The 17,655-nt window shown below is 39.8% G+C and overlaps 1 protein-coding gene across 3 annotated transcripts in view; it reads left to right on the forward strand.

The window, feature by feature from the left end:
* The first annotated feature begins 3,811 nt into the window (after positions 1-3,811).
* The window catches only part of LOC101855555 (centrosomal protein POC5), an 18,392-nt gene continuing 4,548 nt past the window's right edge, over positions 3,812-17,655 (forward strand). For 2 of the 3 annotated variants that reach the window (XM_005096288.3, XM_035969204.1), the window contains exons 1-11: positions 3,812-3,903; positions 5,617-5,775; positions 7,184-7,328; positions 9,151-9,300; positions 9,833-9,936; positions 11,031-11,101; positions 12,500-12,698; positions 13,092-13,271; positions 14,604-14,769; positions 15,589-15,815; positions 17,347-17,520. In XM_005096288.3, coding sequence (XP_005096345.1) covers positions 5,686-5,775; positions 7,184-7,328; positions 9,151-9,300; positions 9,833-9,936; positions 11,031-11,101; positions 12,500-12,698; positions 13,092-13,271; positions 14,604-14,769; positions 15,589-15,815; positions 17,347-17,520 — 1,506 coding nt within the window. In that variant the 5' untranslated portion in view covers positions 3,812-3,903; positions 5,617-5,685. Of the gene's footprint in view, positions 3,921-5,616; positions 5,776-7,183; positions 7,329-9,150; positions 9,301-9,832; positions 9,937-11,030; positions 11,102-12,499; positions 12,699-13,091; positions 13,272-14,603; positions 14,770-15,588; positions 15,816-17,346; positions 17,521-17,655 lie in introns of all 3 variants that reach the window. The other variant, XM_005096289.3, reaches the window with a different exon arrangement.

The following is a 17,655-nucleotide window of genomic DNA, read 5'->3' on the forward strand; positions in this document are numbered from 1 at the left end:
TGAGAGAGAGAGAGAGAGAGAGAGAGAGAGAGAGAGAGAGAGAGAGAGAGAGAGAGAGAGATCTCAGTTAGGAATAAGTCATCTTGACATGACGTGTTTATGCTCTCAGCTGACAAAAGTGACCTGTAGCTCCAGACCTATGTTTATCGTCTCTGTCAGGGCAAGGCCATATCATCTGAGCGTCTGGTTCGTTTTCGAAGAAACCAGACCCTCTCTCAGAGCGGCCTTGGGAGAAAACGTGTTTTTGTCGTGAGTCTTGATATCCTGTAGTTCCAGGATCCGTGTGAGTTGGGCAAGAGAGCTAAGTGTCATGGGAATTCCTTCCTTTAGCAGTGCCTTTTTGCACTTGAGTTGAATTGCTGGTGTCGCTTTCTTTTCTTTCTTTTTTTTTTCCTTTCTTTTTAACATCTACTCACAGTCAGTAGATAGTATGTATACGCGTACGCGACACAATTACACTATTGGACGTTGTGCACGTTTTTATATATTCCCAACTCCATAGAAGCTTTTCTTCATTTTGGCATGATTGAAATTTAAAACCAGAGTAATAAAAAACGCAGTTTTCAGAAATTAAAAAATATAATATACTTTGAAGAAACCTCCCCCTCCCCCGCTAAACGATACAATTTTGTGTAAACTAACGATCGTCACATCTGTACAAGACCTCTATAACATTCCTTACATTCCACGTAGAATGGGTGGGGAGGGGGGGGGGATTAACAGTCTAAACCCACAATTTCAGCCGTATTATAATATAACCTAATCATCAGCTTTCTTTTCCACTTCCTGTCCTACCCCCTCACCTACTTTGCCCCCCTCCTCTGGGCTTCTGACTTTTTCTGCCGCCTTTCTGCTGCTACTCCTTGGCTCTTTCTTACTGCTTTCAGCCACATCCCTGGTCTTGGTAAGATCTAACACCTAGACTTCTTGGATGAGATTTCTCAGAGGTCCCGTGTGCAAGGTGCGCTCGTTAAAGTCGCCTTGGTGGTCTAAAATCGACAAAAGTAGGCTTTGGCCGCCACCCGGGCAAAATTCAAAATGTTCGACCAAACTGAAAATGTTTAATGTATCCCGCGCGCTCATATGACCTGATGCAGTTGCTAGGGTTGTAAAAAAACAACAACTACAAAATACAACAAAACAAACAAACAAACGAACAAACAGGTCCGTCTTAGCGGGACACGATAGGAGTAGGAACTTTTGTTTCTCTAAGAATGTATTCACGGTTGTGGCAAACGCGCCATAGATGTTGTTGGTGGTGGTGGTGGAGGTGTTTTTGTTTTCAAATCCCTTTAGCTGCGAGTATTTCGCTCGATCTTGGCAGCGCAATGCCTCCCTCAATTAGTAACCACATGTCATTGTCATCTGGTCAACGCCAGACTATACGCGCCATAGATAGATGCACAGATAGATTGCTAGAAGAAGAAACGTTCCCCGTTGTTTTGCCTTAGTCCAGATTGGACAATCTTGAATTTATTGGCCCTTGTACAAAGAATTAACTTCATTTAATACACGATTTTAGCTTAGATCTAATATGTTATAGCTGTTGTTGACGAGGGGTACTATTTTCAAGTTTTATCTTCCTCACTGGTGGATTCTGCAGGCACTTGAACCTCAGACACTCAGACTGATTTTTTTCGATTCTACATTTTCAATCTAGCATCTGCGTTTGTCGCGGCCGCGATCCACCAGCCGCGATTTTTGGCATTTTCTGGTCCGCAAATTTTGCGTTTTTCAAAAAAAAAAAAAAAAAAAAGAACCGTGCCCCCCCCCCCCCCCCCCACGGTCGGGGAATAAAAGTCAACTCCCCCCAAAAAAAACAACAAGCAAAACCAAAACAATAAACTAACAAAACAAAACAACGAACAAACAAACCAAAAGCAAAAGAAAAAGAAACCGAACCTCTTTACTTTTAGAAAGAAAGTATTTTCACTTCAGCTTCACTTCGTCTCTTACTTACTTGTTAACACCGCCTTGATTTGTTATTTTCATGTGAAGAATATAAGTACATTACATATTTTTTGTATTGATGTTTCTCTTTAATTTTTCCCTCTTTGTTGCTTTTTAATTTGTTGTTGATGTGTTATTTTTTTTTCTTGTTATTCGTTTTGATGTGTTATTTTTGCTATTTAAAAAACATTTGGGGGGTGGGGGGTGGGGGGTTATATAACGTAAGGTCATTTAATTTGATTTTGTTCCTACCTTTTTATTATTATTATAAGATATCTATATCTATATCTATATCTATCTATCTATATCTATCTATCTATCTATCTATCTATCTATCTATCTATCTATCTATCTATCTATCTATCTATCTATCTATCTATCTATATATCTATCTATCTATCTATCTATCTATCTATCTATCTATCTATCTATATGTATATATATATATATATATATGTATATATATATATATATATCGTCTTATGTTAGAGCGTGTCTCCAACAAAACCGAATAAGCGGTCATATGACCTTAGGCAGTTGCGAGCGCCGTGAAACCTTACTTTTGAAAAAAAAAAACCCGAATACTGACGCTGGCAGGCCCCTTGTGTGTGATTCCATATTTTACATGTAATATCCTTTAAAAAAAAAAATTACACACGTTTAGGGTTAAAACAGCCAATCTTCAGATAGGTGGGCACCCGCCTTTATTTTCATCTTTTTTTTGTTGTTGTTGTTGTTTTTTGTGCTGTTCTAATTTTGATTTCATTCTGTTGGGAAACCTTTCTTTCTCACGTTTTTACACTCTGTGTGGCAACAAATGACATTCTGGATACTTAAAATAGAGCACAAGAAATTCTGGTTCTTTAGATTAAGTTACATGTACCTCTATCAACATATTGTCATATTATATACGTCGTCACGTAGAGTTGAAAGCTTGAAAATTTAAGAGCAACTTTTGTGGCCACTTTCGCCATTTTTGTGGCAACTTTTGGACAAAAAAAAAATGCAACAAACGCAGTTGCTAGTTCAGTTTATTTGGCAATATGGCTTTATCGACTAAAAGCTCTATTCCTTTTCCGAAATAAGAATTGTTCCTAATGGGGCGGATTGGTCTGTTTGGTTGTTTGTTTGTTTGTTGTTGTTGTTTGTTTGTTTGTTTGTTTGTTGTTGTTGGTTGTTTTTTTTTGGGGGGGGGGTGATTCTCTGCTGTTTTGTTTCAACATTTTCTTGAAGTTTCCGTTGTCTATTTAGTTTTCTACATTTGTTTTGTTTGTTGTTTTTTTATGTAAGAATCTCAGCATCAAGACAAAGGCTGGAGTTCATTAATTGAGTGGTATAAGCCGCGTGCTGCATTCAAAATAGACGATAAGACAAGATTATGGAAATTGTAATACCGACAAAGATTCTCTACTGGTAGTAAAGAATCTTTGGTACCGGTACAAGGAGCTTAGAACTACTTTTAATCTCCTTTTACCGGTACCGGTATTGGACAGATTGGGAGTGCTCATTGTGATTTGCACTGATCCAGACGGCTGTACAATTATTCACCCGGTGGAAGATAAAAAGAAACCAATACCTAAGGACATAAGAAAGGGGGGGGGGAGGGGGAGAACACAAAGATAAATTGGCGTGAGAGCACTTTAGATTGCCACAGCGGTAACACGAAATCAATTTGCAGGAAATATAATGGAAAGAAGTTAGGCTAGCGGGGAGAAAATTGTGTGCTGCACAGAATTCTACACTTAAATAAGTGTAGAATTCTGTGGTGTGCTGTTACCGGCAAAGCGTCGAAGATCTTTAATATTAAAAGATTATATAGTTCCGCATTAGCAGCTCATAGGCCAATCGTGTTCAGGGTTCAGAATTTCGACCAATCATGTGGCAGATTTTCTTTGCTTCAAGTATTGTTTACAAATGGTGGGCTTGAGAACGATATTCAATCCTTCGAGAAGTGTACGTGCAAGTTAATGGTATATTTTAAACATTTTGTTTATATTGGAAGCCTGATATCTGATTATATGTTACTTTATTTATCTTAATAACTATATATAGTATAAGTGCAGTCGTGATATGCAATAATGACTAGATCTAGATCTATATATATTGGATTTCAAAACAATTTAATAGTACCCCTGTCTGTCAAGTTGGGACTTGTTCATTGTCATATGTGATTGTCGGTGATTGTACACTCGCACTCGCAAGTATAATATATCTCATTGTCATAGGTTGGGTTCCGAACAGGGCCCCCTAACAGAATTTATTAAGATTCATTTGGTCTCAAATTAAAGTCTGTAGTTTAGTGTGGCAACCGTTTCCCTTAGTTTAGTCTTTGTTTTATAGTCTTGAAATAGGCCTACTTCTCGACACCTGAGCCTGAGAAGTAAAAATGAAAAAGTACACTGAGTACATTGAGGCCTAGATCTACATCATGATTATATTTGTGGTTCAAGTCTAATGCATAGAGATCAGAACAAAGACAATTTTCATGTAACGAAGTGATTTTTCGGACTCGAGTCCGAATATGAAAAAATGTTATTCGGACTCTGATTCTTGTCCAGCATGACATCACTTCCGACTTCCTGTGACTCGTGAATCCGGCTTCCTGTCCTGCCTCACTCGTGACTCGCCTCAGGCTGGGTAGAGACTGGGATCACTTCGGGCAAAAAGGCGTTTTGTGCAGGAGCCGAGTTTTAATCTTATGATGAATTTGAGGCCGGCCTGAAAAGTTAGGGCACTTCTAATAAATGTTTATTTGTCAAGAGGTCATCAGAAGCAATTAAAGATGGCTCGTTAGCGTGTGTCGGGGTCGGATGGGCGGCCTGCACACGTGTGGCTGTGTGCGTGTCGGGGAGGGTGGTGGGAGGGGGGGGGGGGGCACTATCGGTCCGGGCTTTGAACGTCGCATACGCGTCAGTCTTTTTCCCCCCGGCAACTGATCATTATTACAATAATAAGCTAGTCTTGACGTAGATCTACGTAATGAATTGTGCGCTGGTCTATGGAATCAAAAGTTGCCGTATGCTCAGCTCTACACAGCAACACAATTTTTCTTGGTAAACAATCGATATGACACAGGCTTGTGTATTTGAACGAATCGGTCTTTTTTTTTTTACACAGCTCATAATATGCAGGTGCCAGGTGGTCTGCTAATCTTCAATTTTACCTTTTTCTACAACAAAGAAAGTGGGAAACATGGGGGGGGGGGGGGGGGGCGTATCAATGAGGCGGCGGGCTTTGGATCGGCAGATAAGGTGTGGGGGAAACTAAAAAATGGCGGAAAATTGGAAGCACTGAACGTTAGATCTATAGAACGAAGACACTTCCTTTTTTCCGGACCCGAGTCCGAATATCATTTTTTCATATTCGGACTCGAGTCCGAATAACGACGGCCTTCATGTAAATACATTAATAAATGCATGCCCAGCCCACTTGTGACTCATATTTTTAATACTTTTTTCCCCAATCTTTAAAGCATGGCTTACAATTTTATATTGTATCCATGATATTTTTAGAATTGTTATTTCAGCTCTCTCTCTCTCTCGCTCTCTCTCTCTCTCTCTCTCTCTCTCTCTCTCTCTCTCTCTCTCTCTCTCACTCTCTCTCTCTCTACTATGGCTGTCACATTTAAAAATTGATTTTTATGTCGCCGTCATCATATTTCCTCAGTGAATTTGCGTGACTTGGTTTCTGTGTGATAGCGCCAGTTGCAAAGTGAAAGATTTGGCAGTCAGAAACATGAGTATGGAGGATACTTCTGCAGACACTTTAAGCCCACCGGATCTGCCTCCAGATTCCCCGGGTAGTTCTGTGTCCTCTAGACTTCAGGTACACCCCTGTTTGTGTGTATGCATTGTGTGTGTGTTTGTTTGTGGGTCTTTGTGTGAATGTTTGAAGTATAATTATATATAATGATAAAATAATGATTTCATTTCTAATTTCTATAGCACACACTCCTGTACAATTTAATTCTAGGTGTGCAGTCGAACTTGTGTAAAACAGACACCCTTTGTCAAGGAGAAAAAAGGCCGTTTAAAGCTGGTGGCCATCTTAGGCAGAACTGATCAAAATGAAGAAAGCAAATCTTTCCCTTCTTAGGTCCAAACCGGGGCAGATCTCAGGCTTAGGACTGCTCTAAGGCGAATTTAAAAAGGCTTTTCTTTTCTTTTGAAAAAAGAGGGTGGAAAGGTTGTAAGAAGAGAGGTTTTGTTGTTGTTTTGTTGGTTTGCTTTTTTGTGGTAAAAGTTGCTTTTTTATGATTTTGTACAAGGGTAAAAATAACAAATGTAACACGATGAAGACCGAGGGCCATGGTAAAACAAACACTGGGTCGCCACCACTCAGAGATGGAGCGACGCTTCTGTCGCAAGTTCACGTCATCGTCCGTTGTTACTTGTAACAGGCAAGCAAAACAGTGACTAGTCACCTCACATACGATTTGTGTATGGACTTCTATGGGTTATGAAGGATCACATGCTTCCCTCCCCAGCTGTTGAAAATTCCCATTGGTCAACTTGGGTAAACTTTCATTGGAGGGACTAACGATAACAACAGGCGAATGGATTATGACGGCCCGTCCACAGAGCCAGGGGCCGATTTTAAATTTATGACAAAGCATCAGGCAGGTATAGACCACGCCTGGCCACCTCAGGCTGATAAATTTGGCAGTAGGCTGATAAAATAAGGTGGCCGCGTTGCACAGGTGATCGTTTTACACAGTTAACTTATATTGAAAAAACGCAAGGGGGGTAATGGAGAGTGGCCGTTCGTACAGGTGGCCGTATTATACGGGTGGTTCGACTGTATTTTACAATACCTTACATCTTAACACAAAATAATGTGTGTGAATAAATACTGTTTATTATGTGCATCTGCAATGTGTGTTGTTTGTGTAAATATCTGTGTGCTTGTTGTGTATTCGTTTTTGTGTGACACGACGACGTGTATGTGTGTTATGATGTGTTTCATGAGAATGTTGTCTCAAATTGAATGTGGTGTTTATCAATACTCAATACTGAGCCTTGATGATCTTGTTTAAATACTGTTTCAGGTCATTTTAGTTAATAAATATTTGTAATATTGTGTCATTTGTGTCAAGTTGGTCTTAATGTTGTCCTGAACCATGTCATTTTGAATGTGATGTAGTTTTAAGTTTTGCTCGAAGTGTAAGCGAAACTGATGTTTTGGATATTATGATATTATGAATGGGGAATTGTGTATTCATTATCTTTCTCAGGAAGAGTATTCAGAATTGTTAAAGCATGTGGTCAGTTCCTCTTTTGTGGATGGAGAGAAGGAGACAGCATTGGGGACTACCAACTCACTCCTTCTGACCTCTGCTAATAAGTCCCCTGACCAGACAAGTCCTAGACCTCTGCAAGGTAAGAGAAAAACCAGCTCATGTATTGTTATCATTGCTTTTGCTGGCAGTTCAGCACTGGCTATTCTAGTGCTGGTTGGTACAGTACAGTAGTCTCCACCTAAGATCCCACCGCTCACGATACGGGTTCGCTGTTTTAAGAAAACATAATTTTTACTATACAGATGTCCCCCCTAAGATCCCGCTCTGATTCACTCTGAAGGTCTACATTCGGCTAAGATCCCGCATTTCACTCTTCATATCATAATTTGCGGAACAAAAACCCGGGCCGGCACAGTCGATCAACCAAGAGTGAAAAGTTGAGATCAATAAACTGCATGTCGCGTCAAAGATCAGCCACTATCGTGAATGTGATCTCATACACGTTATAAAACTTGACGTAGCGATGCAATGTTTGCCACAGACGGTATCACACCGGGGCGTGAACTGACCGACGCGTTTGTTTTCCTCACGCATCGCACTCACACCTGAACTCTCCCCCTAAACTTACATCACACGCTGGGTGGGTAGGGCCTACATGTTCGCTCCAGATGGGATTACATCGAACTGTGAGCTCTTCCCTAACCATTGCAGCAGTTGTCCCTACTCCCAAATTTGCAAGACAGACTGAATTTTAATTGGTATGTGCACAATGTAATGGTGTGTAACGAAAAGGTGGTTGGGGGGTCCGGGGGGGGGGGGGGGGGGCAAGCTACAAATTTTCGACAGGGAAAGGGGAGGGGCAACTGGATTATAAGCGTAGATCTTGAGACTCATGATAGGATAATAAGTGGAAATGGCACGCCTCATGCAACTCTGCACTGTGATAGGTCATCAAGGTTAACCACTCTTTGTTCGCCATGTGTCATGATGATAAACCCACCCAAGGGTCACGTCAGTTCATTTTAGAGTGGAGGGAGATCATTTTACCAATTGTGAGCCTTAACATGGGTCACCGTAGATATTCTTCCCTGAGTTCGTCGGTTAAGATCCCGGTTTGCCTAAGATCCCGCATTTCCTTGCTTCCGAGCACCGGGATTTTAGGCGCAGACTACCGTATCTGTCTCATCTATCTTTGTAAACATTGTGTCACCCAGGAAAGTGTTTGTCAGTACAGAGCCTGTCAGCGTAGTTTTTGTCTATGTAGAGTCTATCAGTGAATTTTTTGTCAGTACACAGACTGTCAGTGTCATGTTACTCAGTACACAGTCTGTCAGTGTCATGTTAGTCAGTACACAGCCTGTCAGTGTGATTTTTGTTAGTCCAGAGTTTGTCAGTATAGTTTTTGTGAGAACAGAACCATTGAGTGTCATGTTTGTCTGGTGGAAAACATGTCTGTCTTGTGTTAGTCAGTTTAGTGTCAGTCACCCTTCCATTGGTTAGTACAGTACTCGTCACACATGGGGCTGCATTCTAACGAAACACAGTCATAGATTAACACAGTCTTACACGCTATTACACTTGGTCACTACTGCCTCAAGTCACACTCTATCAGTGAATCATACACAGTCAAAATGTAGAGAATAAAATCGGTTGTCTTACACAGGTGGACATCTTAGACAGAGTTATTATGTTATTTTAAAAATGCAAGTGGGAGGTGGTTGTTTATACAGGTGATTCTCTTGGACAAGTGACTGTTGGAGAAGGTTTGACCTTACTACCACATAGGGTCACAGACTTAATCACACAGTTGTATGCTAACAGTCAGGGTCGCAAGCCAACACCTCAAGGTAAGTATGCTTACATATATGGTCACACACTTACAAGAGTCATACGATAACATTCGGGATAAAAAGCCTACAACACATCAAGTCGTACATAAACTTTTTTTTCTGTCTGTCCAGATGAAGAGTTCTCTGACCAGACTCCGAGGGATACCAGAGATGAGAATGGCAGTACTGGTGACAGCACCGGGCTCAAACATGGGGCATTCAAGGCTCCTGCTGAGTTTTCTACACAAGCTCATAGTAGCCACAACCAGCAAACTATTTCAGGTTAGTGCCTGGTATTTGTGAAGTTATATGAAAACGTTTTAAAGTTTTCTGTTTGCACTTCATACTTTTAAGTTTACCACCACTTCTCATCTCGACTTCTCATCTCAACGTCTCATCTCCATGGTCTCTGTCACTTGTGATGTGGGCTCCACATAACCTGAGTTCCCTTTGACTTTGACCTCTGAAACATCTTCACATTCTTCACCTGTGACTTATAATTTGATATGTGACACTGACTTAAATTACCTAGAACCTTTGTAACTCTTGACCTAGATTACCCTTGACTTTTGTGACCTTAAATTCATGTCCTTTGACAAAGAAGTAAGTGGTCGATGGGTGCCCTGGTGTGATTTGCTCCTTCTTTAGTGTCAAACATCTATGGTCCATATCTCTCCAGGACACCTTCTTTTCTTTGTATGTAACCCTCTAGTAACACCTCTAATCTAGGCACCTATATAACATACTTGTGTAGCAAGTGCTGTAAAACTCTTACTAAATCTAAAATTTGATTGCCATGTGTCTGGGTCCGCAGAAGAAAAATATGAGAACCAACACATCTCCACGACTGAGCCAACCGTTGCTGCCATGGGCCAGAAATTGGATGTGTGGCTGGACACGCTGAAGGCTAACATTTTGGTCAGTGGTTTGTAGTGCTGTTTATTGTTTGAGTCAAATCACAAGAAACAAACAGGTTTGTGGTGGTTGCTCTTATTTGAGGTTTTTTCGAATAAAAAGAACAGAAAGTGTTTGCAATGTCTCCAACTGAAAGTAGATAAAAGTATTTGATATTTTCACTGTTGTCACTGTCATTATTGTTGCGTGATGGTTATTATTATTATTATTATTATTATTATTATTATTATTATTATTATTATTATTATTATTATTATTATAATTGTTAATATTATTATTGTTTTTTGTATTTGTATTATAATTTTTAATTTTTATTATCTTGTATGTCCATCCAATGACTGTTCGTATGTGTTTGTCTTTGTATGTAAGTGAGAGAGAGATTCAGAGAGAGAGAGAGAGAGAGAGAGAGAGAGAGAGAGAGAGAGAGAGAGAGAGAGAGAGAGAGAGAGAGAGAGAGTGAGGGAGAGAGAGTGAGAGAGAGAGAGAGAGAGAGAGAGAGAGAGAGAGAGACAGAGAGAAAGAGAGAGAGACAGAGAGAAAGAGAGAGAGAGAGAGAGTGAGATTGTGTTTATTATGTGTGTATGTATGTATTTATCATGGTGCTGCAAATTTCTCTTTGTGAAGATCAACTATTATTATTATTATTATCATATTGTTATTATTATTATTATGATTATTCATATTTTTATTCTTATATTATGCCGGAAAGCTCAAAGTTTTGTGGGAAATTCCTTTGGGTTTTCATACTGGAATGAGCTTTCAACTATCTCTTTTACGTTACGTGTGGCTGAGATTGTAGCTGCCGTATGTGATGATAGTCTAAAACTGTTGCTGCTGTTTGTGATGTTTTTCTCAGGCTGCTGCTGTGAGTGGTTGGCGGGTGCTCTAATGCGGTTTGTTCATTCTTTCCCATGAAACATCTATCGTCCTTATCTCTCCTCTCCTCCTTCTTTTATTTGTATGTTACTATCTAGTAACACCTCTATTCTTTAGCCCTTATATGACCTAAATGTATTGCAAGTGCCATATAACTCTCACTAAAATTGAAACCGATGTTGCAACTGTACATTACCTATTTTTTAAAATTTTCCCTCCAGGCGGAGTTGAGAGACTCATCGGTGCACTTGCTAGAGAGCCAGAGACAAAAGCAGGAGAAGGAGATGGAAGAGTAAGTCACTCTCACTTATAGCTCTTGGCTTCGCTACTCTTACTTCCCTTGTCCTAGTCTTGTTTTTCCCTCTATCTTATCGTTTGGCCAGTTGCACCAATGGATTGAGGCAAAGATAGTACATAACAAGATGGGCCACTTCTCTCTTTGAGCCAATTAAAAAAATGTCCTCAAAATTTGGCGGCGCCCTCTTCACAAAAGCGCACTCTTTGCGAACAGAGTTACCCTACTTGAGTTTTTAAAAATCAAAGTGAAACTAGCAAGTTTTGGGATAAATTTCGGAAGAACGCTTTTTTAAAATGGTTACGCTGACAAAAAATCTCTTCCGGAGGAAAGGGTGATGGTTTTCTTCGTTTAATTTGACTTTAGAATGAAAGGCGAGAGGTCATTAAAATTTTTAAAAAACTAAAACTCCGCACTGAACGTACCCGAACTGCTGATGAACAGCAGTCGATGATCTGCGCACGCAAGGAGGTGCTATTCCTATTCTTCTTCTGGAAAAACGAAAGAGAGTTTCAAAACAGACTGCAGCGCCATCTGAAGCAAAGAGCATACTTCCTGCGGACACTTTTTTGGCTGAGTGGCCCATCTTGTTATTTACTATCTTTGATTGAGGGGTGAAAGGAGTGAGGGAAGTGGGTTTTCTTCTTTTTGTTTTTTTTGTTCTGTGTTTGCTCACACAATAACACATATGCACGTATGCGCTCAAGCACATGCATCTCTCACTGTCTCATGTCCTTTCACTCTCTATTCCTAATTCTCTTGTTTTTTCCCCTCTTTCTTGTTAAGTCTTTTAATGATGTCTAATGCAGTTTGAGTTTTCCCAGTGTGATTTTATCACTGGTCACTTACAGAGTGAAAATGCAGGGGAATGGAGCATGCACTGATGTTCCTGGAAAAGTGCAAACTTCAGTTGTTATTATATTTTTTTGGGTCATAAAAAAATTTTTACACTTCAACCCTGCCTGTCAGGGCCAACCTGGGCTGATAAAGGTACCACGTAACCACAAGACTGATATACTCGATAAAAATTCTTCCCACACAGCGCCTAACCGTTTCACCACAGATGCTGATTAGGCTTCAAATTGCAAGCAATTTTAGCAGTTTTGCTACCTCGGGATTACTAAGTTCTATCTGCTCTGTACCTAATTTTGAGAGATCTGTGTAAAAAAGTTTTTAGTTTCACAATATTTGGAGCTTTTTTCGAATGCAATTCTTTTAATATCTTGATAATGACTCAGAACAAGCTGACGATTTTGATAGAGCAGATAAAGCATTTGATTTCTAATGTCATGGTGTTATTTACTCAAAACAGCCAAAAATGTCGGGTAGAACTTTGTAATTCTGAGGTCGCGATTTGTATCATAAGTTAAGAAAGTGGGTTTTTCTCCTCCGCAGCCTGATCTCGGAGAAGCAGCGACTGGAGAGAGAACTGAATCGCGCGTGTGCCCTGGTGGCCACCTGTGAGCAGAGCATGGCTCGTAAAGACTCCCTGCTGGAGAACCTCAGCCAGGCCCTGGCCAAGCAGCGGGACAAGACGGCTCAGGCTGGCTGCTTCTTCCGCTGGAGAGTAGAACATTTAGATGGGGAACGAGAGGTTAGTTGGGTGCGAAGAGTGGTCAGTTAGTTAGAGAAGTGAGAGAGAGAGAGAGAGAGAGAGAGAGAGAGAGAGAGAGAGAGAGAGAGAGACACAGACAGACAGACAGACAGACAGACAGACAGACAGACAGACAGAGAGAGAGAGAGAGAGAAAGAAAAAGAAAGAAAGAAAGGGCGGAGAGAAAGAGGGAGAGAGAGTGAGAGAGGGGGGAGGGCAGGTAGAGAGAAAGAGAGGGGAAAGGAAGCTCGTAAGGTAAAAGGGAGGTTAGTCAGTGAGACAGAAAAAGAGGTCAATAAAGATGACCTCCCTGAGTATTCTCAAAAGTTCTCAAAAAGTTTAGTGTTTGTATAGTCAGAAGTTCACAGAAAAATTACCTGTTTGTGTTGTCAGAAATTCACGGAGAAGATTGCTTCCCTTCACCATGAACGTCAACTCAGGCAGCGTGTGCTCAAGGCCTGGTTTGGCCAGGTACAAACTCGCTGGCGAACGCGAGTGCAAAAGCAGTGCCAAGAACAGGCGCAAGCTGTGTGCAGACAATTGACCAGCGACTATGAAGCGAAAATATCTGAGGTAAAGCTCCTCTTTTTCAATTGTTTTCTTTTTGTCCCTTTTCTTGAATGGCTAAAGGCAAGCCGTTTCAACATCTAGTCACTTTTCATTAAATCTTAAAAAGCAGGAATAAATAGTTTCAATGTGATCTCAGTTTGCACAAAAATTCAGAGGTATGGTAAGTGTTTTCAGTGTGGTGCCAATTTGCAGAAAAAAACAAAGATAATAAAGGCAAAAAGAGATAAATGGTTTTAATATCATAAATGGCAAATTACACAAAAGATTCCCAAAGATTAGTCGTTTCAGTGTGTATGCAGTTTGCTAAAAAAAAAAATCCAACTTGAGTGATTTCAACTTAATGGATTTTCTATAGTTTTCTCCTTTTAAGATTGTTTTCAGTGCAATATCAGCTATCGTGGAAGAGAAAAGGTCTTAGTTGTCACCAAAAAAATAGGACTTCATTGTTAACATTTTAACCGAAAGCCTATCCTAGGGTTGACTTCAAAGGCAGGGGGACGAAAGCCCGTCTCTTCTTTAATCTTTAATCCCTGTAGAATCGTGTTCTGTGCCATGTGGGATGAAAGACCAACATCTATCTCTTCCTTTTCATAACAGTATTCTAAACTGTACTGCTGATTGTAAATATTGTGTTGCGAGAAATCAACTTACATCTCTACTGTAGATTGTGGCACATTGTGATAGACACCAGTGTCCATTTCTATTGTAGGTTGTAACATGTCGTGTCAAAAGAAAGCAACAAAAAACAAGAAACCGAAGAAACCTCTAGGGCCTAGATTGTGACTCATTGTGATGGACACCAATGTCTGTCTCCTCTGTTGATCGTAATGTGTTGTTTTTGTTTGACACCAACGTCCATTTCTCCCTTTATATGTCAGCAGGCAGTACTTGAAGAAGCCCATGTGAGCTGCTGACTTGTAAGAACAATCAAGAAAAGACATATGTAGTTTTCTGGGAAGTGGGTGGTTGGTGGGTGCTCTGGTGTGGATTGCTTCTTCTTTCCTATCAAACATCTATCGTCTTTATCTCCCTTCCTTCTTTTTTGTGTGTGATACTTTCTTATAACACCTCTAACCTTCAGCACTTATGTGACCTTATTGTGTTGTAAGTGCCTTTTAACAATTACTAAAGCTAAAAAGTTTCTGGGACACTTGAATAGGCATAATAGCTTAAAGAGGTGGATGTCAGGAAAAGAGCAGGATTATGTAGCTTTTTTAAGAGGATCCAAGCCTAAAAAAATCAATGGAGAACCATGATCGCCGATGTTAGTTGCAGATCTGACACTTGATAATGATGATGATGATATCAACAGCACTGTTGCTATGTGTCCCCCAGCTCAATTCTACAGTGAGTCAACTACAGGCACAGGTTCAAAGCTTGCAGCAGGAGCGAGAGGCATATGCTGAGTCTGTCAAAAAGGCTTTCATGCGAGGTGTCTGCGCTCTCAATATGGAAGCTATGTCAGCTTTCTCTCCGGATGATGCTGGAGCAGCTGTTGCTGGTGAGGAAAAAAATACTCTTTTTTCTCCCTATAAGTGAATTAGTCTCATATTTCCTCTGTTTGTTCTTGCTATTCAAGCTATGAAAGAATAACAATATTTTTATCTCTAATTCTTCACAGTCCCCATCATGGGTGATTTTATTCTCCTTTCTGTCTATCCGCAATCCAAGCTATTAATGAATTAACTCAGGTTCTACTCTCTGTTTATCCATAATCCATACTATAAGATAAGATAAGATAAATCTTATCCTGGCACATTGGCTTGGTGTTTCACCACGTGTACACACACGCACACACATATGCATACACACGTAAGCTTACAATCACATGCATAATATAAATGAGCAGTAATATAAACAATAATAATCTTAAGCTAGATACTCACTCAATGTTATTTTGATGCATGCTCTAAGGTCGTAAGTATACTTATACAAGATGGTTAAGATGGAAGCATTTTGATAGATGATGGTAAAAATGACCTTCTATATCTTTCTTTGTTACAGATCAGAAGCCTAGGTATTTTACTTCTGACTGATGTTTTTATTTGAGGGAACAAAGGATGTTTGTTGTCTAAAAAGACGAAATAAATTTTTTGTAGTGCAAGTAGGGGAGTGTAGATGTTGAAATTTTACATGCTTTCCGTATTAGTCTATTTAATTTTTCTTTATCTTGTTGTCTTGTGTTCCCCGACCCATGCTGTTATACAAAAATTGATCGTACTATGGATGAATAATATCACATTCTACTCTCTGTCTATCCGTAATCCAGGGTTTTGAATGAATAATCTCATGCTCTACTCTCTGTCTCTCCCTGGTACAGGTGGCAGGGAAGTCCCGGGCTCTGGGTTTGATTCAATGCCTCTTGGGGCCACAAGGCGTGAGTACAAAGACGAACTGTCTGGAAACTTGGAGTACGGCTACCCAGAGAAAAACATGCCATCCGGAAAGTTTTCCACACTGGGTAGCTCACATGCATCAGATGTGGTCAGCGACCGACTTGAAAGTCAGTCACTGCCGATTGTCACAGGTGGTGCCACCTCACAGCAGGTAAGTACTTGGTGAATAATCTAATGATCCTGATCAATTTTGTGACCAAATTTAGTCATTGTTAGGAGTTTTCTTTCAGGCTCTATTTGATCTAATTGTACACTGGTAAGTTTTTATTATAAACTGTAACAAGTAACAAGAGTTTAGTTGTCTGTTCTAGTAAAAATTTGCTGAAGTTTTTGTGAGAGATTTGTGTGTGGAGTTATGCAGTAGTTTTTTGTGGGCTTGCATGTTTATGTGTACTTATGACATATCAGCATGGTGAAATGAACGCTCATCAAAATAATGTAATCAAGGAAACTGGAGTTTTTCTAGCTGTTGGACAATTTTTTCAGAATGTTCTTTTTTTTGGTACAATACTTTCTATCCATTTAGGAACACACTTCAGTGTGGATTTTACTTTAAAATGTTGATCAAAGGCACAAAATAACTAAATTTGCAGTATCAAAGGACACTGCGTCGGGACATATATGTGTTTGTAAAATTAACTGACTGAAGATTGTAGATTTTACTATGTACAAGCACCAAAGACTTAAGGTTTGGAGGTTTTTTTTCAAAATTATATAAAATCTGAACAATTTAATCAACTGCAATGCCCATTTTACACAACCAAGAACAACACAAGAGCAATAAACATGCTGAAGTACAAGTGTCTATCTCTCCTTGATTATTTGTCATGATGTTTTTTTTTAAGGTATAAAATTCAATGTTCAACAAATTTACGAATAAGAAAATAAGAGACGCCTTATGTGTCATGGCGCAGTGGAATCAGGCGGCGCTCATCAATTTTTGGGCATGTGGAGTTTTTGGTATAGCTTTAAAGCTTGTTCGTTTGCCTTGCTATTGATGAAAGAAGAACCCATTTATCCTGAGTACATGTCGAGATATTTTCGATTGAATGAGGCTGAGGTCGCCTGGTTTCAGGGGTAAAATTAATGGAAAAAATCGCCGCCAAACTATGGTTCTCTACAAAGGCTCAGAGTCTGTGGAAACTTGACAATTTACATTTTTGTTCCTTTAATCAACGTTTTTCAATATAATTCACACTGAAATGGCTTCTTAAATGGACATAGAAGGTGTTTAGCTCGAAACAAAATTTCAATAAAAATTCCCAAACCAGTTTCTTCACTTTCATTATTTTGACGAGCGCCTGATTTCACCAAGCTGCCTCTCATATAAACAATCACTGCAATTTACAACACAAGCAGTCTTAGCAGTCACCTAACTAAAAATTATCTGGACCAAAAAGTGATCGACCTATTTCTGGCAAATTTTTTGTGGAACGAAACAAATGGCTACGCATGTCTAAACTAGATCCTTTATTTTTTTAGCAGCATTTTTATAGATGCTATTGTTGATAATGATGGACCCACATTTTCCACGTCAACTGTTTTAAAAGGAAACGTCTTCTGTGCGTTAAACAACAGCTTTCTAGGACATGTGATTTAAAAGTTTTTGAACATAACAGATTGAATTGTCCATATGTTGGTATCATGAAACTAACTTTGTTTTATTTTTTTTTCCATGGCAGCCTCATGTCAAAGGTCGTGTGCGGAAAGATAAGGTTAAGACTAAGAAACCAGTGACTGGTGGTCCAAGCTCATTGGTCACGACCTCAATGCCATTCTCAGTACAAGGCCAAGGTCACAGCCTTGCCCCACCAATGGCTTCTGTTGTCGTAGAAAGACACCAGCCCATTACTAAGGTAAACTGAATACTATACTTTCATAGAAACAGAACAGTGCTTTAGTAAACTAGCAAACATACCATATAGTACAGCCCTTTCTTTTCTCTCTCTCTCTCTCTCTCTCTCTCTCTCTCTCTCTCTCTCTCTCTCTCT

This window comes from Aplysia californica, unplaced genomic scaffold (genome assembly GCF_000002075.1).
Source record: "Aplysia californica isolate F4 #8 unplaced genomic scaffold, AplCal3.0 scaffold00125, whole genome shotgun sequence".
Classification (NCBI taxonomy): domain Eukaryota; kingdom Metazoa; phylum Mollusca; class Gastropoda; order Aplysiida; family Aplysiidae; genus Aplysia; species Aplysia californica.